Source organism: Amphibalanus amphitrite, unplaced genomic scaffold (assembly GCF_019059575.1).
Source record: "Amphibalanus amphitrite isolate SeventyFive unplaced genomic scaffold, NRLGWU_Aamphi_draft 000093F_arrow, whole genome shotgun sequence".
Lineage (NCBI taxonomy): Eukaryota > Metazoa > Arthropoda > Thecostraca > Balanomorpha > Balanidae > Amphibalanus > Amphibalanus amphitrite.
The window spans coordinates 228384-251549 of record NW_024881589.1 but is presented as its reverse complement, the minus strand read 5'-3'; the positions used below and the strand labels follow the sequence as shown (position 1 = coordinate 251549).

At 52.0% G+C, this 23166-nt stretch overlaps 1 protein-coding gene across 1 annotated transcript; it reads left to right on the top strand.

Moving 5' to 3' along the window:
• The first annotated feature begins 546 nt into the window (after positions 1–546).
• On the top strand, positions 547–23120 carry LOC122380244 (sterol regulatory element-binding protein cleavage-activating protein-like). Its single transcript, XM_043363234.1, has 16 exons — positions 547–819; positions 3378–3543; positions 7169–7298; positions 7627–7745; positions 8703–8886; positions 9991–10130; positions 10386–11103; positions 11577–12180; positions 12407–12531; positions 13329–13582; positions 14384–14477; positions 14757–15149; positions 15508–15822; positions 16156–16309; positions 21186–21394; positions 21853–23120. Exons 2-16 carry the CDS (start codon positions 3398–3400, stop codon positions 22039–22041), a joined length of 3774 nt encoding a protein of 1257 aa, XP_043219169.1. The 5' UTR covers positions 547–819; positions 3378–3397; the 3' UTR covers positions 22042–23120.
• Positions 23121–23166: the final 46 nt, after the last annotated feature.

Genomic DNA, 23166 nt, shown 5'->3' with positions numbered 1-23166 from the left:
GATTCAAAAAGCAATTTGGTAACATCAACTTAGAACGAAAGAAGAAAGTGGGCAGTGGGAATAAATTTGCAATCAGGAAAAGCAAAATTAAAATAATTTAAAAGAAGAAAGTCATGCTTAATTCGGTGAGTAATCGATAAAAATGATAAAAAGAGAAAAGCGAACTCAACGCAGCTGCGACAGAAGCAGTGTCCCACATTACTGCTTACGAGTTGTTCATAAGCCACCATTCACTGCTATCAGCAGCAGCCTTTCAGGCCTTAATTGTAGAGATGCTAATTAAAGAAATAATTAATTTCAATAATTTGAGAAAACATTTAAACCAGCTGTTTAACCGCAAATTTTTAGAGAATTGAACTCCTTAGCTGAATAAGTTTCCAATAAACTGTCACTTTTTCACTCACATTCGGCTTTTAAAATATACAAAATCACATACATGGTAGATTGACATCACTAAATGTGAACTCGCCCACTGCGCTGACAAACGTCATGCAGCACATAGAACACTATCGGCGATTTTACGAATTTCTGCCAAGCGATTTTGCCGATTTGTGTATGAGACTTTGCCGAAGTCAGATTCAGACTCTTATACGGCCTTGGATTCAGATTGCGGGTGGGCGTGATGATTGATTGCAGGTTTAGATTCCCTTGATTACGACTGAATGATATAGATACATCCCTACTACTATAAGCTGATATCAATATGCAATGTTAAAGAATGCTAGGGTCAGACAGTAATTGAGATAATATTACAATTCAACATAATACAAGCATTGCATTTACCTGCATTCTTCATTCAAGCTCTTCTGCCCGTTACAGGTGGGTTGAGGTGTTGAAACATACCTAGCAAGTTTGGTAGTTTCCCTTGGTTGACTCAGGCTCAGCTGAAGTCTTAACCTTGTAAATTCGCTTTGTGCCTTGTATTGTCGGGTTCCACATCCATTGGAGCATGGACTTGCCATCGCTCTACTATCGATGCAGATGAGGCGACATGATCTCTGTCTACCAGGTGCTTTGCTTTGACAGAGTAGATGTGAACCCATCTCAGTTCTTCAATGCAGCAACAACAACCCAGTCGGGGAAACTATGGCAAAATCTGCTATTTTTAGCAGTCTGCTATTTTTAGCAGAAATCTGTTAAAAATGGGTACGCATGTGACGTCATCGTACCCAAATATAGCAGATTTGGGTACGGCCCCATACAAAAGCAGATCTGCACCCTAATTGAAGCAAATGCGCATCAAATGCCTGGCAGATTCATGATGAGAATAGTGCTGAGAGTGATCTCTGCTATTTTTGTTCAGATCCGACTTTTTTCAAATTCATTATTTGAAAATAGTCGGATCTGAACAAAAATATCAGAGGACATTCTCAGCACTATTCTCATCATGAATCTGCCAGGCATTTGATGCGCATTTGCTTCAATTAGGGTGCAGATCTGCTTTTGTATGGGGCCGTACCCAAATCTGCTATATTTGGGTACGATGACGTCACATGCGTACCCATTTTTAGCAGATTTCTGCTAAAAATAGCAGACTGCTAAAAATAGCAGATTTTACCATAGTTTCCCCGACTGAACCAGAACCCAAGGGCATGAGTCAGAGTGGAAGAGGTTTAAGCCAAGAGCTGTCTCCAGAGTGAGGTGGAACGCCTTCAGCATACAATTCCTGAGACCTGAATGACTGGAACTCTGTCCTCTGCTGTGGTCTATGCACCCTCTGTCGACAGCTTCAAGGCCAGGCTTGACGAACACTGGGGCTGGGCACTCACTATGTACACCTTACAATTCAACTTTTTTTTATAAATTTAGTCTGAACCTTTTAATAGGAAGGATGCTGCACAAGGACAGAGCCACTGCTAAGCGAAGCTTGTTGCGGTGACCCTGCCTTCTACCCTCCGATCGCGCAATTCCAGTTCTATGGCAGAATTTAGAGTCCAAAGTTTAATGTGCGCACACAGCCGCGCACGGCCGGTTCCCTCACTGACTTCGCCTGGCTATGGCCTGCCACCAACCGCAACCATACCTGTCAGGAGGTACATAAATGTCAAGCGCCCGTCGCGCTTCGAACCCGGACTGTTGTAACCGGGAACGCGTGCTCTCACCACGCGGAGTCCAATGCTCTACCAACTGAGCTACGGGACCGGCGATGCAGATGATCAACGACTGATGCAGTGACATGTAGCTCATCATGTGCGGATCCAAGAGGCCAAAAGGCCTTCCTAAATTCAGTATACTATAAGTATAATTAAATATAAGTATTATCAGTGGCGGCATAACACCTTCAATTATGGGGGTGGCACCACCGACTTTTGGTACCATTTTTTTCCATGCAATGCCCATAGGGCTAATGTTAAAATGCCAAAAAGCAAGGGGGGGGGGGGCACTGCACTGTGCCCCGGTGCCCCCCCCCCCCCCTGTCCACCACCTATGAGTATTATGCTGGATGTCTGTGATATTTTCATGTGCTTGTATTTAGGGCCTTGCATGTGCTCAAGTTTGGTGCTAGTGATTTTGTGCTGAAATTTTAGTAGGAATGTTCAGGAAGTTCCCGTAGCTCAGTCGGTAGAGCGTTACTCCGCGTGGTGAGAGCATGCGCTCGGTTACAACAGTCCGGGTTCGAAGCGCGACGGGCGCTTGGCATTTATGGGTCTCCTGACAGGCATGGTTGCGGTTGGTGGCAGGCCGTAGCCAGGCGAAGTCAGTGAGGGGACCGGCCGTGAGCGGCTATGTGCGCAGTTGCGCACGTTAAACTTTCGACTCCAAATTCTGCCATAGAACCGGAATTGCACAATCGGAAGGTAGAGGGCAGGGCCAATGCAACAAGCTTCGCTTAGCGGGGGCTCTGTCCTTGTGAATCCTTCCATTCAAAAGGTTCGGACTAAATTTATAAAAAAGTTGTATGCTGATTTCTGCCAAAATTAATCCACTTTTCAAAGCATGTGTGCACACCTACCGACCAAGGTTCTATCAACCAGACAGAGCGTTCAAAGGAAAAATTGGCAGAGCTATGTAGTTCGGATGCCTTGCGACCTGTGGCCATTTACCGTTTACTGAGTTTGCATTCTTCCCTGGAACGTGTTCCTCCATGACCCGGTGTCTCACCGTCCGTTCGGCGCCTACAGGCGGCGGTGCGGACGGCGCTGAGTGACTGTTCTCTCCTGAAATGGTCTTCCCTGACCTGGTGTCTCTCCGTCCGGCGGCTGCTGCAGGCGGCAGTGCGGGCAGCGCCGAGTTAGTGTTCTCCTCTGAGATGTTTCCCCCTAACCCGGTGTCGCCGCCTGGCTTTTTCAGGCGGCAGTGCGAGCGGCGCTATATGAGTTCTAACTACCCTAAGGATGTTCCCCCTAACCCGGTGTCTCTCCGCCTGGCTTTTGCAGGCGGCGGTGCGGGCGACACCATGCTGCCGCCGGGCGAGGACGTCACCGGCGGCGCCACCGGCCTGCCGGGCCGCGTGGCCCAGATGTACTACACCTACGGCCTGTTCGCCGCCTCGCACCCCAAGCTGCTCAGCTCAGCAGTACTCACCGTGGCCATCATCTGCAGGTGAGTGCCAGAACAAGCGGGCGGCAGGGGAAGGGGTGAGCGCAGGTGAACAGGGCAGTACAACTGTCCTGAAAGCCTGCACTACCTACCTGAGGGTCCATCCCTCTGGGGGCCGTGTATGTATTTATGGGCGAGTGTTTACCAATGGATTCAGACAACCATTGCTGGTAATCTGCCATAGAACATGACCTTACGCGTTTCATGATAGAAGGCTAGCCCGACTATGTTTTTATCCAAGATTTCATGGTCACTTTGCCTTCTTAATCCAGTAAGTCGTCCATAACTTATCTTTTTTTTCTTTTTGTATTGACGCTCATAGAACTGTCCTGTGAGCGAAATATACCTACCGGCGAAAAACTGCTCAGACATCCTTATCCGCTGTTGATAGTTCTTTTCTTTCGGCAATGTTAGTACTATTGGTCTCAATGTAAGAGTTCCAGCGATGTCAAGTTGAAGATGTCGTGAATGCTTGTAGCTCTCATATCGACAGATGCTATCTGTTAGCGCAACTCATCGATTAGACTCGGAGCGTGTGCAGTGTGCAGTATGCACCATCCCCACTCAAATATGGAAGATGGCATTCCAAACTAATGGTCGCCGAAACCCTCATGTAATTTGCCTGTCTTAACATAAGTCGCCCCTCCAGCGTAACATATTCCATTAAACTATGGGACTACAGACATATGGACGCAGACAAACTGACACGACTTTTGATGGACACTGACTGGGACAGACTTTTGGACTGTGACTTGGACGACGCAGCATATAACTTGACTGACGCTCTATTAACTGCAGCCAAAGCAGCCATTCCAAGTCGGAAAATTACAATAAAATCTCACGACAAACCATGGCTTACCATTGAACTTAAACGAGAAATACGCAAGCGGAATAGGCTTTTCAACATAGCAAAAAGACGTAACACGGACGATGACTGGGAACGATGGAGACGACAGCGAAACAAGACCACAGAGACAAACCAAAGACTTAAAAATAGACACATACAAAACCAAATTGACAAACTTCTTGACCATAAAAAGGACCCACGATCATATTACAAAATTTTAAACAGTATTATCGGAAAAAGGACTCATCGTAGCATGCCACCGCTTATAAATCAAGACGGCATACCAATCTCAGACGACTTTGACAAAGCGACAATCTTAAATGACCACTTTGCATCCCAGACTCGACTAGACACACACAACTTGCAAATGCCTGAAATCCCTATTCCTGTTCCCCCTATTCCTCCGCTAACGGATGTCCAAGTCACCGAGCCCGAAGTTCTCAAAATTCTAAATTCCTTAGACATCAACAAGGCAACAGGCCCGGACAAAATTCCTAACAAATTATTAAAAATGTGTGCACTTTTACTTGCTGAACCTCTGTCCAAACTCTTTAACAAATCACTTCAACTAGGAAGGTTCCCCTCACTTTGGAAAAAAGCCTGTGTCACTCCAATCTTCAAGCAAAAGGGATCTAGCTCAGATCCAACAAACTATCGTCCTATTAGTCTTCTTCCCAATCTCTCTAAAATTCTCGAAAAAATCGTTTTTTCCAAGATATATTCTCATTTGAATGGAAACAACTTACTTTCAGAAAAACAAAGTGGATATCGTCCGGGCCATAGCACACAAATTCAGCTCTTGTATCTAACTCACCAGCTATACTCTGCTCTAAACAAAAGTCAAAACTTTACAGCTATCTATCTTGACATCTCGAAATATTTTGATAAAATTTGGCATGATGGACTCCTTTTAAAATGCAAAATCGAGTGCAATATTTCCGGTTCTCTGCTAGCCTGGCTTAACTCTTACCTTACAGATCGCGAACAGGTTGTTCGTGTTGGAAACAGTCTATCATCATCCCAAAAAATACTATCCGGTTGCCCCCAGGGCTCGGTGCTTGGACCTCTTCTGGCCTTAATTTACCTCAACGATCTATCAAACAAGACCAAAAATGACGCTCTCTTTTACGCTGACGACACTTCACTTTACTCTTCCCATCCCCACGACAGTCAGGATCATAGACGCTCCTTGCAGAACGACCTGGACGAGATTAAACGATATGGGACTGACTGGGCCATCACCTTCAACGCTAAAAAGACACTACAACAGACATTTACAAACCGACGAGACAGCTGTCCTCCAGCACTCACATTTGACGGGCAGGACATACCGACCGTGACAAGTCATAAACATCTCGGACTGACACTCTCGACGGACCTTCACTTTCGCGCACACATCAATAACGTCATTCGGACAATTAACATTCTCCTAGGACCGATATATCCCGTGGCTAAGCTTCTTCCTAGACCAGTCTTGAACAACATTTACTCTACCTATATAACACCTCATTTCGACTATTGTGATATTGTTTACGACGGACATTTGACATCAACTGACGCCATCCGACTCCAGACGCTTCAGAACCGCTGTGCCAGACTTGTAACAGGGACGCTTTATCGAACACCAACTACCGCATTACTTACCGAACTAGGATGGGAACGACTTGAGACAAGACGATTAATTCATAAGCTTCTATTCTTTCACAGAATTTACTTCAATCATCCTCCTCTCCCTTCATACATTAAAGACATATTGACAGAAACCAGACAAGACGCCACGGGACTTAGACTTCGCAATGCTCAATCTCTTACTTTCCCCCCTACCAATCTCACTTCTTTCTATAGAGCCTTTTTTCCTTCGACAATAAGACTCTGGAATACTCTCCCAGACACATTGCGTAACACCTCATCCCGCTCCGCTTTTGCTCGTCAAGTCTGGCAGCGATTTGGGGCACCAGAGCCACCCACTTTCTTTTCTTTCGGCAACAAACGCGTAACACACTACACACACGATTGAGAGTGGGCATGACGACTCTCAAGGCACACCTGTTCAATATACAACACCCCAACACACCCAGCCCAGTATGTGCTTGCGGTTATCACGATGAGAACACAACTCACTTCATACTCTGGTGCCCACTTTACCATACACAAAGAGTAAAACTTATAAATGCAGTTCGAATCATCACTCCAAATTTTGACAATTTCTCAGCAAAATTAAAACTTGATACCCTTCTCTTTGCAAAAGACTTAAACAAGCATCAAGGCACACAAATCACCCATCACCTTCAGACATTTATTGTAGAGACAAATCGGTTTACCAATACAACATAACTGTTTAGTTAGTGCATTTAAGTACCATTGATATTAATGCAACACACTGCTTACATAACACTACACTACATTACAAAACACAAAACATGACACTATGACGCAAGCTGGCCCGATTGGAGTCGTCCGTCGCCTGGGGCCGGGTACTGTCTGCTTTTTTGGCTCGGCGGGTTTCGGGCGGGGTCGACGCTTTCTGATACTTTGGTTTGGTCATGTGTTCTTTGTTTAACTTAATTGGAGAGGCGCCTTTGATTTAAGCTTTTTGCTTTTGCGCCAATCCTCTATTGTTTTGTTCGTTGTTCTTGTTTACATATGGAAAAAATACAATGAACTGAACTGAACTGAACAGTTAGACCAAGTCAAGTACGTATTAAGGCGCTCCTTCTGTGAGTACCACCATTACCACAGACACACGCTCTGAAAGATCACCCCTCTCTGTTCTCTCGGCAGTATCCCGGTGGTGAACATGCATCTACCGAGTAACACGCCGCAGGAGCTACGTACGACTGGCCCGGCCGAGGAGCCGTCGCAGCCGGCGCCCGTCTGGTTCAGAGAGAAACCGGTCGTCTACATACAGCAGGTCGGTGCCGGATTCAGCCGGATGCTGTCGCCATGGGCCCGGAGGGGAGGGGAGGGGGTGATTGGCGTTTTGTTTACTGATAGTTCATCCGACAAGCACACGGCGATTGGCGTATAGTTTACCATAAATATTGTTATCGCATTCTCAGATTGTTGATAACTTGTGAGAGGATTCCTTAGTAACGTCATGTCGCAACTCCTGCATGCTGAGAAGATTAACCTCGTTATTTACATTTGGTCTCACCGAAGTTACACACGATGCGTTATATTGACCGCGTCTATGTCGGATGAGCCGCCTGTGACAGTGTTCCCTCGCCGTCCATCGTCAGGTGCTGGTCCGTGCCGCCGTCACTCCATGGCAGTCGGATATGATTCTGACGGACGCCTACCGTGCGCCGCTCTCACGCGTGTTCGCCCTCACAGAGACTATCGCCAACTTTCAACACGGGTGAGAGAGCTGGAGGAGCGGAGAGCGGTGTGGGCAACGGTCATTGTCAAACTTTAGGATATTTCTTTATTTGTGGGTGACGAACTGAACTTTTTTTATCGAGTAGAAAAAAAAAAATGGAAGCCGGAGTAATCAAAGAAAGAAGTTCATGCCGAGGCATTTACAACACATTATTTTTCTTTCTTTAATGGGACTCCTAGTGATTTTCGTAGCTGACACGTTTTTTTTTTTTAATACCTGCGACACTATTAAAAATAAATGTAATTGCCAGGGTGACACAGTCGTTGCGCCTGGAATGTGTTTGGTTTTGTTTAGATTATTCAACATACACGTAACTGACATGACTGGTCCAATTACTGATGAAGTCATTAATTAAACAAGCGCAAGCTGGTGTTTGGTTGAGCTACCGTGGAATGAGTGATTACGATGGAAGCGTTACTAACTGAGTGTGGGATGCTTCTAGGGGACGGCTCACGCGCCAGGAGACGACGGTAGATGCTTTGGGGAAAGATGCAGTATTTGATCTTTTTCAGACTTGCTGGATATGCTTCGGTGGGTTTTTCAATGGGGCAGCGAATATGTTATTTCTTTCTTCCTTTTTACTGGAGTAGAATCTATTTTAATTCTGATGAAAGTTGATTGCTGAACAATTCTCACTCTTTAACTTTTTTATTTTTTCTCGACTTATTATTTTCTCCCAGGGGCGTGGCTTTTAATTGATTCCCATAACTCTTGCACCTTACATTTCCCTTCCCGTGTTTAGCCTCTCATCGGTATTGACAGTTGCTTCTGCCTCTTTCCGACCGCCCTCTCGTGTCTGACAGTCTATCTGTCTTTGACAGTCATTGTCTGGTCGGCTTTACCTGTCTTCCCCCACCTCTCCCCGTCTCCCTTCTCCCATGTCCCTGATCACCTCCCCCGCCTCTGACTGCCCCCCCCCCCTATTCCTCCCACCAGGAACGGCTCGGTACAGGACCTGTGTTTCCGCGCGGAGGAGCCGGTGTTCCGCAGCCCGGCACTGCTCGACACCCACTTCCCACGCTACACGTGTCTGTTGCTGTCTCCGGCTGTACTGTGGGGCAGCGACCGTGCCGCCTTCCAGCAGGACAGCAACATCATCGAGACGGTGGTCAGACAGCAGGTCAGTCACGTGCGGGGCCGGGTGACGAGGCGGGTGGGAAACCGACTCCTCAAACTAATGTTGTGGTCGATTACAGCGTAGTTGATGAAATAGACTGCAGTTGCTGGATGCTTGGGATTGGGAAGAGACGGATTTTTATTTAGATTGCTTGTCGGGATGTGACCTTCATACAGTTTTAAACACTCGGTGAGTAAACGATACATCGTGTTGATAACTCACGCTAAAACTAGCGATCCGTCACGAGTTTCGTTTGACATAACCGCACGTTTCTGTGTGTGACAACCGTCAAGTCAGCTGCGTAGAAAATACTGCGTCGCACTGACTGATGTGTGGCCGCTGTCTGGCGTCGGGCCAGCGCGTCTGTCAGACGCTCTGGGACCGGTACTAGGTGAAAGGGAGGCCCGCAATGGTCAGATGGTGCGCGCCGGCCCCGCTCAGATCGGCTCAGTGGGCCGCTCCCCGCACACACGGCAGCAGATATTGCGTAATGCGGATACTATGCCGTACGCGGCTGTAGTAGAGTTTGCTTCATTGAAGGCTTCCGTGATTGTATTTGTAATGTAATGGAAGAGGAATTTGGTGCGTATATGGGTCACGGATTATCTTGAAATGATCATGGAATGACTGTGCGTCCTCCAAAGCAGCTTTGTCGGCGTTAATGGAATTTAACGTTCTTGTGAGTTTATTATCATGTAATCCACTGACATAGTGGTCTCACTTTTCATTTATATCTCAACAATCAACAGCACGCGTCCTAGAGCAATGCTTTAGAAACTACATGGCTCTTATCTCGTAAAGACGCACAGATGATTTAGGCAAAGAACTTCGTTTGTAATTGGGTGCGCAGTGCGCACTGCACATTGAATGTCTCTGTCATGGGAAAGTACTGACAGACATGAACTACGTCGTTTTCGCATTTCCATGGCACACGCTGGAGGTTTTTTTCCTATTCGCTGGAATTAGTTTTAAGTGGTCGCTTATTGCGCTCATCTACCCAATTTACGGAAATCGTTCCAGTAATATTCGCAAGCCGCAGTAGCGTTTTTCAGATGCGCACTGCTGTCTCGTACGCGGAAATACGACATTGATTGTCTGGTTTTGCAGAAGGAGCGGTTTTACAAGACGACCGTCTCGAATCTGGTATTCGGCGTCCCGGCCAAGGAGACGGCCTTCACGCGGATCTACAAACGTCAGAGGTTTCTCACGTACGCCGTCACCGTGGTCCTGCGGAAAAATGACCCAGAGTGAGTTAAGAGGCGTAATGCAGACCGTATTCTACGTAAGATTGTAGATACTCCTTACCGTCATTGATAAGAGGAGTTGACATGTTGCAGCTCTTTTGTCAGATGTTTTCTTTTCAGCATTTGACGTGTTAGTGGTTGACGGTATTTCGTGACGCACAAAACTTAACGTGCATTTGTTACAATACTGGTTCTTGTGAAACCACCCTGTGTACATTGCGCACCCACTGACCGCCTGATCGCTGTCTCTCCCGCCAGGCTACTGGCCGGTCTACGGCACCGACTGCTGGAACTGTACCCTCTGCATGCCGCTGAGAACGGCAACCTGTCCAGCGAGCACGTCCACATCTTCTACCCGGCGCGGACCGGCGTCTACGAGCTGCTGCCGGTGGCGCTCATCTACATCATCCTCTTCATCTACATCTACTTCTCCGTCAGAAAGATGGAGTCGGTCAAGTCGAAGCTGGCCATGTCTGTGAGCGCTCTGGTGACCGTGTTCGCCACACTGATGATGTCGTCGGGCATTCTCATCCACCACGGCCTGCAGCAGACGCTCAACAGCCGCGAGGTCTTCCCCTACCTGATCGTGGTGGTGGGGTTCGAGAACGTCATGGTCATCACCGAGTCTGTGTCCAACACGGCCCGCGACCTCAACCCGCGCATCCGCATCGCGCAGGGCCTCAGCCGCCAGGGTTGGAATATCACCAAGAACCTGTTTCTGGAGATCACCATCCTCACCATCGGCATCCTCACCTTCATTCCGCTGATCCAGGAGTTCTGCATGCTGGCCGTCGTGGGCATGTGCTGCGACTTCTTCCTCCAGCTTGGGTTTTTCGCGGCGACTCTGAGTATCGATACGAGCCTGCAGACGGCACTGGAAGATGAAGAGCCGGCCGGTGAGCCGAGCTACGCCGATCTGCGGCTGCGCTTCCCCATCGGCGCCCGCGGCGTGCAGATTCAGCGCTCCCAGTCGCACGTGAGTGGGCCGGGACGGGACGGGAGGGGAGGCCGGGTGGTTGTCCGGGAATTTGTCCCTGCTGCTTAGATGTAGTTCCGTACAGATAGGCAACTAGCTCCGGACGACGCTATTACGTTTCATTTTGCTTCTTAGAGGTGGCGGTGCGTAATCATTTTTTATGAGTATTGATCGTACAAGACAATTATTGTTAGCTTTCTCCGTACAAAATTAACGTTGTGGATTTCAGTTGACTACCGCATTCTTCTTTACTACCGCATGTTTGTCATCCCCGCCAGTGCCTATAGAATCTGGATTCTGAACCGTTCCCTTCGTCGCCGTGAAACCAGTCTCGTATTGGGCTCTAACAATACTCAGACCCGTTACGTCTCCAGTCCTTTTGACAACCTCGTTAGCTGCCCCTGACCCTTTAACCTCCGCCAGACCCGCCCGATGGCTTCTGTCTGACCGGCTCTCACCCGTCTCCGTTTCAGCCCGGTACGCTGAGTGAGCCACTGGGCGGTCCGGCCAGCGTGGTCAAATCCCTGTACAGCATGGACGGCCTGCTGGGCCGTCTGCCGCGCCGGCTCACCCTCTTCTACCTGTGGGCGCGCAGTCGCTTCTTCCAGCGTCTCTTCTCCGTGTTCCTGGTGGCGTGGATGGGCTTATTGGCTTACAACGGCGGCCTAGTGCACCAGCTGCTGGCTGCTGTGGCGCCGCCGCCGCCGGCCGCCGACCAGGCCGCCCCCGCCCCGGCCGCCGCCCCCGCCGCCGCCGCCGGGAAACTGGCGGCGGCGCTGCTGACGGCCGGCGAGCCGCCGCCGCCGTCATCCGCCGCTACCGATGACGACCTCACGCTGCTCCGTCATCGGGACCCGGCCGTCTGGCACCGGCTGCACGACTTCCATTGGATGTCCCTGATGAGAGTCTACAACGTGACGACGCGCGGCGGCTACGTGACAGTGTTGCCACCAGTGTATGTGAGCCTGGCCGTGTCGCCGCAAGAGGCGCTGCAGGCGCGGCATCCGCGCGACGCTGAAGTTTCCGACCGAGTGGTGGATCGGATAGCGCTGACGCTTGGGCAGCTGGAGATTGCAGGTAGGCACAGCCTGGTTTGGCTTGTGACAGTGTCACGGGAGAGGGGTGTATCGTTCAATCATTGCAGGAGAAGCAATTGGGCGGGAATAGACAAGGACATCTCATATTTTTGCATAGTTTTAGCGACAGATATCGAGATAATGTTTCCGTTTTTCATCCTCCTCAATCATTGACGTAGAACCGTAACCTCCAGCATTGCTGACGACTCTGCTCTGTTCGTTTTCAGACATTGACGAGACGGGCCAGCCGTCGCAGTACCCCAGCCCGAGCTCGGACTACGCCTACGTACCGTCCTCGCCGTTCGAGGTGTTCCTCGTGGTTCTACTGGCTCTCCCGTCAATCGCCTTCATAGTGAGTCGAGGACCGGGAAGGGAGGGGGTTTCGACTGTCTGCTGTTACCGTACTGGTTAGCGTTTGGCCATGGCGCTTTGGTACCCAACTGAACATTATTGGATTGTTATCGATTATAAAGAGGTTATGTCTTGATAAGATGAGTTAGGTGGCTTTCATCGAGAAGCACTCGATGATAATTTGGTTTTAAGGGCGCTGTAATCGAGTACCACTCAAGGCGCTCGGTCCTCACAGAGGGTCTGTATTGAAACTTAAATGATACTAAGGCTCTTCAAATTATTGTGAGGTACTTATTTGGACATCTCTGGTTGTCCCAATTTTGTGAAGAACAATTAGTGGATCTATTTCTGAAGCAATTAATTTCATATTGTGTGCTGAATAACTCAGGTGTTTAGTTCAGCTAGACAATCAAGCACTTGACTATTATTTTGTATCTTTATCCTGTGGGGCTTCACAGGGCTTAAGTTCCTCTCAGTTTGACCAGAAGATATAACATATGATACTGTCACTGTAATTCTTGTACCCCACCTAACTTCTGACCCGACGTCTTATCCTACCTCCCCGCTTCTTCACTGGCCTGAACCTTTCTGGCTGCTCAGTACTGACCTCCCCCTTCCCCCTCCAGATCTACGTCCTGCTGGCCGTTCTGTACCGATAACTCTCTGACGCCCCCCTCCCCCTTCAGATCTATCTCCTGGTCGTTCTGTACTGATAACTCTCTGACGCCCCCCCCCCCTTCAGATCTATCTCCTGGTCGTTCTGTACTGATAACTCTCTGACGCCCCCCCCCCCTTCAGATCTATCTCCTGGTCGTTCTGTACCGGTGCGTGTGCTCGCGCAACTACGCCGAGTGGCGCTCGTCATGGGGCGCCGACGGTCAGTGCGCCGGCGACTACCACCAGCAGCAGGTGGTACTGGAGGCTCTGCCTCTCCGGCTCAGCGGCCACTCCCAGCAGGTGGAGTGCCTGCAGACAGACGGACAGCTGCTGGTCAGCTGCTGCCTGGCCGGGCAGGTGCGCGTCTGGGACGCTGTCACCGGAGACTGTGTCAGGTGAGAGGGGGGAGGGAAGGAGAGAGTGAGAGGGAAAGGGAGGGACGCCGTCACTGGAGACTGTGTCAGGTGAGAGAGGGGGAGGGAAGGAGAGAGTGAACGGGGGAGGGGAGGGATGCCGTCACCGGAGACTGTGTCAGGTGAGAGAGGGGAGAGGAACTGAGAGAGTGAGAAGGGGAGGGAGATGGGAGGGACGCCGTCACTGGAGAGTGTGTCAGGTGTGAGGGGAGAGGGAAGGAGAGAGTGAGAGGGGGAGGGAGATGGGAGGGACGCCGACACCGGAGAGTGTGTCAGGTGTGAGGGGAGAGGGAAGGAGAGAGTGAGAGGGGGAGGGAGATGGGAGGGACGCCGACACCGGAGAGTGTGTCAGGTGTGAGGGGAGAGGGAAGGAGAGAGTGAGAGGGGGAGGGAGATGGGAGGGACGCCGACACCGGAGAGTGTGTCAGGTGTGAGGGGAGAGGGAAGGAGAGAGTGAGAGGGGAGGGAGATGGGAGGGACGCCGACACCGGAGACTGTATCAGGTGAGAGGGGGAAGAGGGAGATGGGTTAGGGGAGGGACGCCGTCACCGGAGACTGTATCAGGTGAGAGGGGGAGGGAGCACTCACTGCACCCGGCTACGTATGGGCTCACTTAGGAGCTGCGGTGCGCTCCAATGGGAGCCGATGGCATGAGATAAAGAGTTGCCTGTCCAGCGCGGACCAGAGGCTGCAGCGTGGAGGAGAAAGCTTTGATTATTTTGAAGATGAAAGCCATGGAACGGGTTGATATCCGCCTTCTGACGCTATGCCGCTCCTTCCCAGGGTGATAAACCGCGGTACGGCGACGCCCAGTCCTCGCGCCAGTCGTGAGGACGTACACTCTGACTACGGGTCGGGCGGATCGCCTCCCAGCAGGGTACGTATCAGTAGCACGCCACTTAGCGTCCATGCGTGCTGGAGGGGGGGGGGGGGATCATGGTATCAAATTGGCTAGAAAAGGCTTCCAATGCATTAAATCTCGCATTATCTCAAGTACAAAATGATAACGCTGATAGCTGGTTGTGTCGGTTTATGTTCAAATCATAAACATCCAAGTAGTGACTACTATTATTCAAACATCGCCCTTTGCTTCACCTTCCTGACCAGAATGATAGGTACCCTCGCTGACCTCCACCCTTCCCTCTGCCCCCGGTAGGGTGAGCGGCACCTGGAGCAGATGGCCAAGCGTCTCTCGACCCCCCAACTGGCGCAGTCCGACCACCAGTTGACGCCCACCGTCGACCTGACCTTCTCCTCGCGGCCGGCCGCGGCGCCCGCCGCCGCCGACGCGCCGTACGACTTCTCGCGCTTCCTGGCGGCGCGGGAGCCGAGTGAGGACCCCGGCCCGGCGCCGGCGCCGCGGCGCACCCACCGGCGCGTGTGGAGCGCCGGCAGCGCGGTGGCCGGCGCCGCGCGCGACGAGGACCGCGCCGGCGCGCCGCCCGAGCGTGGCGCCATCTGGTGCATGGACTGCAGCGATGGACTGCTGGCGGTCGGCTGTAGTGATGGGTCGGTGGAGGTCTGGGACGCCGCCACCGGCGCGCTCAAGGTACGGCGGGGGTGATATCCGGTGGTAGGTGGTACGTAGGACGATCAGCAGGATGTTTGGGTCTGTTGGATGTTGGCCAAATCGGTGGGGTTTTTAGGACTGTGGGTTATGAAATATGAGTGCCATAGGTTTTAAGATATTGTGGACTACGTAGATGAGTGATGCGTTTTTGAGATGAAACACAGTGTTGACGGAAATATGGAGTGTCTTCAAAGTACTTACTGCTGGCATTTTTTAGAAATTATTCCCCATCAGGAAGAGTTTCGAATTCAGTGAGATACCTCCATCAACGATCTCTGATCCTAGCTCACCCCCACCCTGACCATATTCTAACCATCAATCTGTCTGTTTTTTTCAGCTGGTGCACTCGGAGGTAGCTGTGCCGGTGACGCACGTACGTCTGGTGGGCGCGCGGCTGGTGGTGGCGCGCTTCAACGGCACGGTGCACATCCTAACGATGCAGGCGGTGCAGCAGGGCGTCCCGATCGACTGGGGCTACTACAGCTGCAGCCGGCCGCGGCTGCCCACCGGCGGTGACGAGCTGCGCTGGGAGGCGGTCACCCAGCTGCGCTGGGCAGGCCTGAGCACGGCGCGCGCCCACCAGCAGCTCATCACCGTGCTGGAGTGCTGCGGCGGCCGCATCGTCACCGGCAGCCTCGACCACATGCTCAGGGTCCGTGGACGGGGGACGGGGCGGTGTACGGGGTGGGGGGGGGGGGAGGAGGGAAGGAGGCATGGGTTTGGATGAACGGACGATCTGATTCTGGACGATCATGTCATTTTTTCTGCCGTCAGACCATAACACACTTATGTAAACATGCTAAGGACGTTTTGCTCTAGTTCTACCTAACCATTTACCGAAAGTCTCGTATTCAAACAGTGTTTGTTGTGCGCAGACTTGGTAATTCTACCCCGACCCACGTCAGACTGTGGTGACCCACGCTGACCTCTCCAGTGACCTTTCGCCCCCCCCCCCCCCTGCTGACCTGACCCCGTGCCCCGCCAGGTGACCCGGCTGGAGGACGGTTCTCCCGTCCACACCCTGCACGGCCACTATGGTACCGTCACCGCGCTGTTCGTGGACCGTTGTCGGTCCGAACCGGCCACCGCCGGCAGCGGCAGTGCAGAGGGTACTCTGTCCGTCTGGGATCTCACGTCAGGTAAGATCCCAGTCTGTATACACTGTGCAGGGGGAGGGGGCAGCGCAGAGGGTACTCTGTCCGTCTGGGATCTCACGTCAGGTAAGATCCCAGTCTGTATACACTGTGCAGGGGGAGGGGGCAGTGCAGAGGGTACTCTGTCCGTCTGGGATCTCACGTCAGGTAAGATCCCAGTCTGTATACACTGTGCAGGGGGAGGGGGCAGCGCAGAGGGTACTCTGTCCGTCTGGGATCTCACGTCAGGTAAGATCCCAGTCTGTATACACTGTGCAGGGGGAGGGGGCAGCGCAGAGGGCACTCTGTCCGTCTGGGATCTCACGTCAGGTAAGATCCCAGTCTGTATACAAAGGACAATGGGCATACATATAATGCTGAGTATCAATATGGAAAATTATATAAATAAAAAATAGCACGGTTGCTAGCCCGGTACACCGCAACGCTGAAACCTTTTCGTGTTATCATTCTGTTCGGCTGTAAGTTATCGTTCCATCAAATCCTTCGAGCTGTGTGAATACTGGCAGCTGCTAAGAACCAGTATAACGCCTTTTGGGGCGACTAACGGAGCGAGCGAGAGGGTGGGCCTTGCACGTGCGAAATTTCGAGGGGGTACCTCCAACTGACTTGTGCACGGCACCCTACTAACCGGTCTCTAGCGATGTGCCAAATTTGAGCACAATCGGCCCAGCCGTTCTCGAGATCTGGAAGCGGCGCTCTGCACGTGCGCACGTGCAAAATGGGTCCCAACTGACTTGTGCACTAGGGTGTGTCGATAGTCGCAGATTCGCGTTAGACAAAGATATAAATTGGCGCGAGCATGCCAAAACACTAGCCCTGCAGTTGGTTTTGCGAAAAAATGCGATTTGACGAGGCTCGGGCAGGTCGAAGTTACAGCGAAAAAGTCGCAGTCGACGGTGCTGCCACCTACATTGCCAATAACGGGTACTATCATATCGTGATAATTGGGGTAGTTTCAAATGAGAAATGACTTCTATTTTTGTTCAAACTGCTTAAGAAGAAATAAAACTTTTCGGAAACACACATTTTTCCCAAATATCGCGTTCCATTTTTTCCTGTTGAGTTGTTAAGAAAGTGGTAAATTTCAAGGTTGACGGCTAAAAAACGAAACAGGAGGAACAGAGCAGGAATCACCAAGACGTGTGCCGCGCCGATGCTGTAGCCTGTAGATAAGGGGTGAGCAACAGAACCAGCATACCTAACGATTTTGATTACTGATAGATATTTTTTCTAAATGGAAGACTATTAGTAACTCAGGCAAGCCTTCTAATATAGGTATCGACAGGGTTGCGGTAAAAGGTACAATCGATGGCACATTACAATTATTCTGAGTTGGGTAACAACACTCTTCAGATACCTACCATCAACAACCTCACTATCTCCTATATGGGAGCTATATCATCTGATTCCAGCGCCCTGAAAACAAACAGGTTATTACCAAAAATCTCTATATTAGCGCCTACCGACATACGCTGAATGACGCTATCAATACCCGACATTTGTAAAAGGTGATTCGCTACACAGCCCCCGGCGTCTGAGGGGTTGAATAAGTGAGCCAGATTGCCAGCGACTCACCGCTGAACTACCGGGCATAACAAAACGGACGATGCGACATGACTCAGAGATCATCACAGACGCAACGAAAAATGTAACCGAAGGCCATCTGAGCTGTTGTTGTTGTTGTTGTGTGTTCCCTCCAGCCGCGTCACCGCGGTGTAGCCGTGCGGCTCTGGAGGTCCCTCACGGCGACCGCCAGGGCCGCCACCTCTCCGTCGTCGCGGACGTCTTCCGGGTTCAGGAAAATCGTTCCGTACATCCGGAGATGCCAGCCCATGAGGGCCGGGCACCGGAAGAAGAAGTGCCGGGGCGTGTGGCCTCCTCCCGGCACACGGTGCACCGGCCCGCCGCACAGTCGGTGTCAGGGCACTGGCGGCAATCATCGGAAGGGTTCCGTCCAATCCGGTGAAGGTATTGGCGGGATCCTGACCAGTGGCCCGCGCGGAGTTGATGGACGTCGACGGCCGACGATCTGTCCCCCGTCGCGGCCGGCGGCGGCAGCCGGTTCTCCATCAGGGTCCGGTACCAGCCCTCCGGCCAGGCGGCGATGGTGCGGTCGCGGGCCAGTCTGGCGGCCGCGCGGTGGGCGGTAGCGACGTCCACCGGGACCGCCGCCTGGGGGAGCGCGGTCGCCTCCTTGGCGATCTGGGTCGGCGCGCTCGTTTTCGTCGACGCCGCAATGGGACAGCACCCACTGTAGGTGGATCCGGCGGGACGGACCGGCCAGGGCCGCTAGTTCGGTCCAGATGGCGGCTCCTAGCAGGGTCTTCTGGGACGCCGGGCCCTCTCTCAGCGTCGCGAGGGCCGACTGCGAATCCGAGCAGATGGTGATCGGCGCGCTCGGCTGGTGCGGGTGGTCGCGCAGGTGGTTCAGGGCCGCGCGGAGTGTGACCATCTCCGCCCTGAAGCTCGAGCAGAGTTGACCGGCAGGGACGCGTAGCTCGTCGGTTGCACCGTCCGGCCACTCCACAAAGGCTCCTGCTCCTCCGCTGCGGACTCCCGCATCCGCCGACCCATCCGTCCAAACCCAGATGGCTTGCTGGGGGAGGGACGCTAGGTGTCTCTGCGCCGCCTGGTGCAGTTCGTCAGGTGAGGCGTCCCGCCGCAACGCTCCGATGTCCAGGGAGAATGTGACGTGTGGGCAGGCGGCCACCTCCCACGGCGGCGCGCGGGCGGGCAGCAGGGGCTCGATCGTGAGCACGATCCCAGCAGCCCGCCAGGTGTCGTGCCCCACCCCGCCCCATCTGAGCTCGTGCGGAACCCTCGTTCAGATACGTAATATCGCTATCTGCCACCTCGCGGTTCCCTTGTCAAGCCGAACTCATAGGCGGCGGAACGGGGAGGGCACCGCGGCACCGTGCCCCCTTTGATTTTGTCATTTTAACATTAGCCCTATGGGCGTTGCATGGAATGAATGGGACCAAAAGTCGGCTTAATTGAAGGTATTCCGCCGCTACTGGCCGAACTGATGACACGCAATGGCCAGTCAGTCACAGCTCAGCTTCCTGCGGAACACAGGAAGACACATTCAGTGAGAGTCGGTGGTCATTGATTGTGTCAATATTATTGACATGGTGACTAAAGAACGGTTATATTGCGCCAATACTGTTGCCAGTAGCAGCACCACCAATCTTTTGAACTAAAACCACTTGACATCGGTAAAAAGAAACCCTCTAGCTTTTTTTCAAGCAATCCGTGAAATAGAGGGGATTAGAAAAACCGAAAACCCAAATGTTAGATAGATCTTAAATTTTGGCCAACATTTTTAAAGCATAGGTACATCAGAGGAGCTGTTGGCGGCTTACCGTCGCGTCTGTGATGATCTCTGAGTCATGTCGCATCGTCCGTTTTGTTACGCCCGGTAGTTCAGCGGTGAGTCGCTGGCAATCTGGCTCACTGATTCAACCCCTCCGACGCCGGCGGGCTGTGTGGCGAATCACCTTTTACAAATGTTGGGTATTGATAGCGTCATTCAGCATATGTCGGTAGGCGCTAATACAGAGATTTTTGATGATAACCTGTTCGTTTTCAGGGCGCTGGAATCAGATGAAATAGCTCCCACATAGGAGATAGTGAGGTTGTTGATGGTAGGTATCTGAAGAGTGTTGTTTCCCAACTCAGAATAATTGTAATGTGCCATCGATTGTACCTTTTACCGCAACCCTGTCGATACCTATATTAGAAGGCTTGCCTGAGTTACTAATAGTCTTTCATTTAGAGAAAAATATCTATCACTAATCAAAATCGTTAGGTATGCTGGTTCTGTTGCTCACCCCTTATCTACAGGCTACAGCATCGGCGCGGCGCACGTCTTGGTGATTCCTGCTCTGTTCCTCCTGTTTCGTTTTTTAGCCGTCAACCTTGAAATTTACCACTTTCCTAACAACTCAACAGGAAAAAATGGAACGCGATATTTGGGAAAAATGTATGTTTCCGAATTGTTTTATTTCTTCTTAAGCAGTTTGAACAAAAATAGAAGTCATTTCTCATTTGAAACTACCCCAATTATAACGATATGATAGTGCCCGTTATTGGCAATGTAGGTGGCAGCACCGTCGACTGCGACTTTTTCGCTGTAACTTCGACCTGCCCGAGCCTCGTCAAATCGCATTTTTACGCAAAACCAACTGCAGGGCTAGTGTTTTGGCATGCTCCCGCCAATTTATATCTTTGTCTAACGCGAATCTGTGAGAAAAACCCCTCTGTCGACACACCCTATTGTGCACGGCACCCTACTAACTGGTCCCTAACTGTGTACCAAATTTGAGCGCAATCGGTCGAGCCGTTCTCGAGATCTGGAAACGACCCCTGCCCGTGCGCACGTGCAGCAGCACCCCAACTGTGGCACATGGATATGCAGTGCCTAGTGGGTGCCTACCTACATGCCAACTTTCAGCGCAATCGGCCAAGTAGTTACCGAGATATTGCAACAATTACAAAACGGAAACCTCTTCGTTTTGCACGTGGCACGTGCATAAGGGGTCACCCACATGCATCAGGAATAGTCCAATACTTGGTAGAAGGAATGAAGCTACCCTACAAAAATTACCGCGTGTAAATCGGTCAAGTGGTTGCTGAGATATAAGCCTCGCAAAAGCGTGACCACGGCCGGCCGGCCGGCCGGCCGGCCGCTCATACTCAGAAATTTCCGTTAATCTAAGGAAAGACTACGCTCGCTTCGCTCGCTCCGTAATCACTCCCCGTCGACTGCACCAGCTCAGCCGTCTATCTGATGCTGTTGTTCGTTAGACCTGCTGACTCTATGGACCACTGAGCTGTTACACTCCGCCCCTCCCCTCTGCAGGTCTGTGCCTGTACAGCGTGCCGGCGCACGACGGCGCGGTGACCTCGCTCAACTGTAACGCCTCCTACATCCTGAGCACCGGCGGCGACGAGAGGCTCTGCGTCTGGGAGCGCTTCCAGGGCCACCTCATCAGCAAGATCGCGCTCAGCCACGCCTACTGCAGCCAGGTCATCCTGCTCACCAGCAACCTGTTCGTCACCTCCAGACAGGTCAGCTCCGAAATGACGCCGCGGGGGGGGGGGGGCAAGGAAGAGGGCTCGGGAGGCGTGGTCAAGTGATTTTTAATGGACGATGACATTTGGCTGTGCTGTATATGTGAACGCTGTGATTCTGTCTGCTGTGGTAAACCAATCGTTATGTTCCGACTTTTATCATCATTCTTGCCTGGTACGGTGAATTGGAATAACTTGACCAGCAGGGCTGTGACCTGACCTGACCTGCAGGACTCCGATGATATTTGTTGGACCTGACCTCATGCAGGGCTCTGTGTGCGTAGCCTAACCTGCCCTAAGCTGACCTCGGGGTGTTCCGATATTGTGATTTTACCGCCGACCTGAACTGACCTCCGTCAGGGCTCTGATGGTGTGTGCCCTGACCTGACCTGACCTGTCCGGCAGGGCTCTCTGATAATGTGTGTCCTGACCTGACCCGACTTGACCTCCGGCAGGGCTCTCTGATGGTGTGGGACCTGGAGCTCGGCGAGCCAGTGCGCCTGGTGCGTCTGGGCGACCGCGACAGCTCGGTGTTTGTCCGCCAGATGACGCCCGTCGGGGACGCCATCGTCTGTGATTACGGCTCCGAGCTGCGCATCGTGAGATTCCCTCCCGTCAGCGCCCACCAGAAGAAGGAGCACTGACCGGGGTCGGACCGGCGCGGCGCTCCCCGCCTCCATCCAAAAGCCGCGCCGCCGCCGCCGCCGCCGGGTGGTTAGCTCATTGTGACGTAGTCGGGCAGCACGTGCGATAGTGTGAAAGGTGCCGCCGGTTAAACGGACGGACGCTGTCAGTGGTGACGCTAGTGGTGATGCTAACAAAAGACGGCGAGCCGGCCCGCGTCTGACGCGAGTCCGAGCTTAGTGTGTTCCTGAGATGGCTGTAGGGAGGGCGGGGGGCTCCGAGGGGGCGATATTACCGGGGTAGACTGATTATGTTAGCAATGGGGAGTCGGGGACGACTGTCTGCATCGAGGGAGGATGTGCGAAATCCAAAGGCCAAATGTCGTTGACATTATTTGTGTTATGTAGCTGAAACGTTGTTTTGTCACAATCCACTGCCGTTTTAGTCATCGAGTGAATTCGATTTCGGTATAACCTGATATGGAATTGCTGTTTGTTGTTTTCGTGACGTTCGGACTGATCATTTTACCGGTCTGTGGCGAGTCACGTGATGGCGCCTGCGCAGTGCGCTGAGGGTGATTGGTGACGTCATTGCGTGAAGGAAATGTTGGTAGCTGCAGCGTTCGACTGTCGCGCTGGTCAGGGAGTCTGTGTACCTGAGCTGACTTCCGACGGGGGAGTAGGCGGAGTCGGAGCCAGAGTCGTTGGGGTGAGTCGGACGGGTGCAGCCGCGGCCGAGCTGGGGTAGAGCGCCTGCTGTCGCTAGGGCAATGTACACTCTATCTGGTAGCGTGGGAATGCGACGGTGACATTGCTGCACCCGGTGGTGATACAGCGGAGAGAGAGAGGGCATTGATGCGACGTGTTTCCGTATATCTGTGTGCCTGGGTGCGTGAGCGAATTTTGGCCCTGTCCGGCGAAGTAAGAGTTTACGTGCCAAGACCCGACCGGATTGAGAAGTAGTGGGGTGGGACCGGTGGGACCCAGAGAATGGCGCCTGAACGACAGCCTTGCCGCCATCGTCTTTTAACCTAGCGTAACGCTCGTGAAGCGTTTCATGTGCTCGAAACACTTCTTTTGAATATATCATCTCTCACGAAGCTTTTTGCATGATTTTCCATGTAAGATGCCCATATATTTACATTA

Excerpts from the sequence above, each read along its gene's own strand:
- LOC122380244 (XM_043363234.1), top strand. The coding sequence starts at position 3,398 with ATGCTGCCGCCGGGCGAGGACGTCACCGGCGGCGCCACCGGCCTGCCG. Across the intron at positions 12,181-12,406 it reads TGGGCAGCTGGAGATTGCAG|ACATTGACGAGACGGGCCAG; the intron begins GTAGGCACAGCC and ends GTTCGTTTTCAG. Across the intron at positions 12,532-13,328 it reads TCCCGTCAATCGCCTTCATA|ATCTATCTCCTGGTCGTTCT; the intron begins GTGAGTCGAGGA and ends CCCCCCCTTCAG.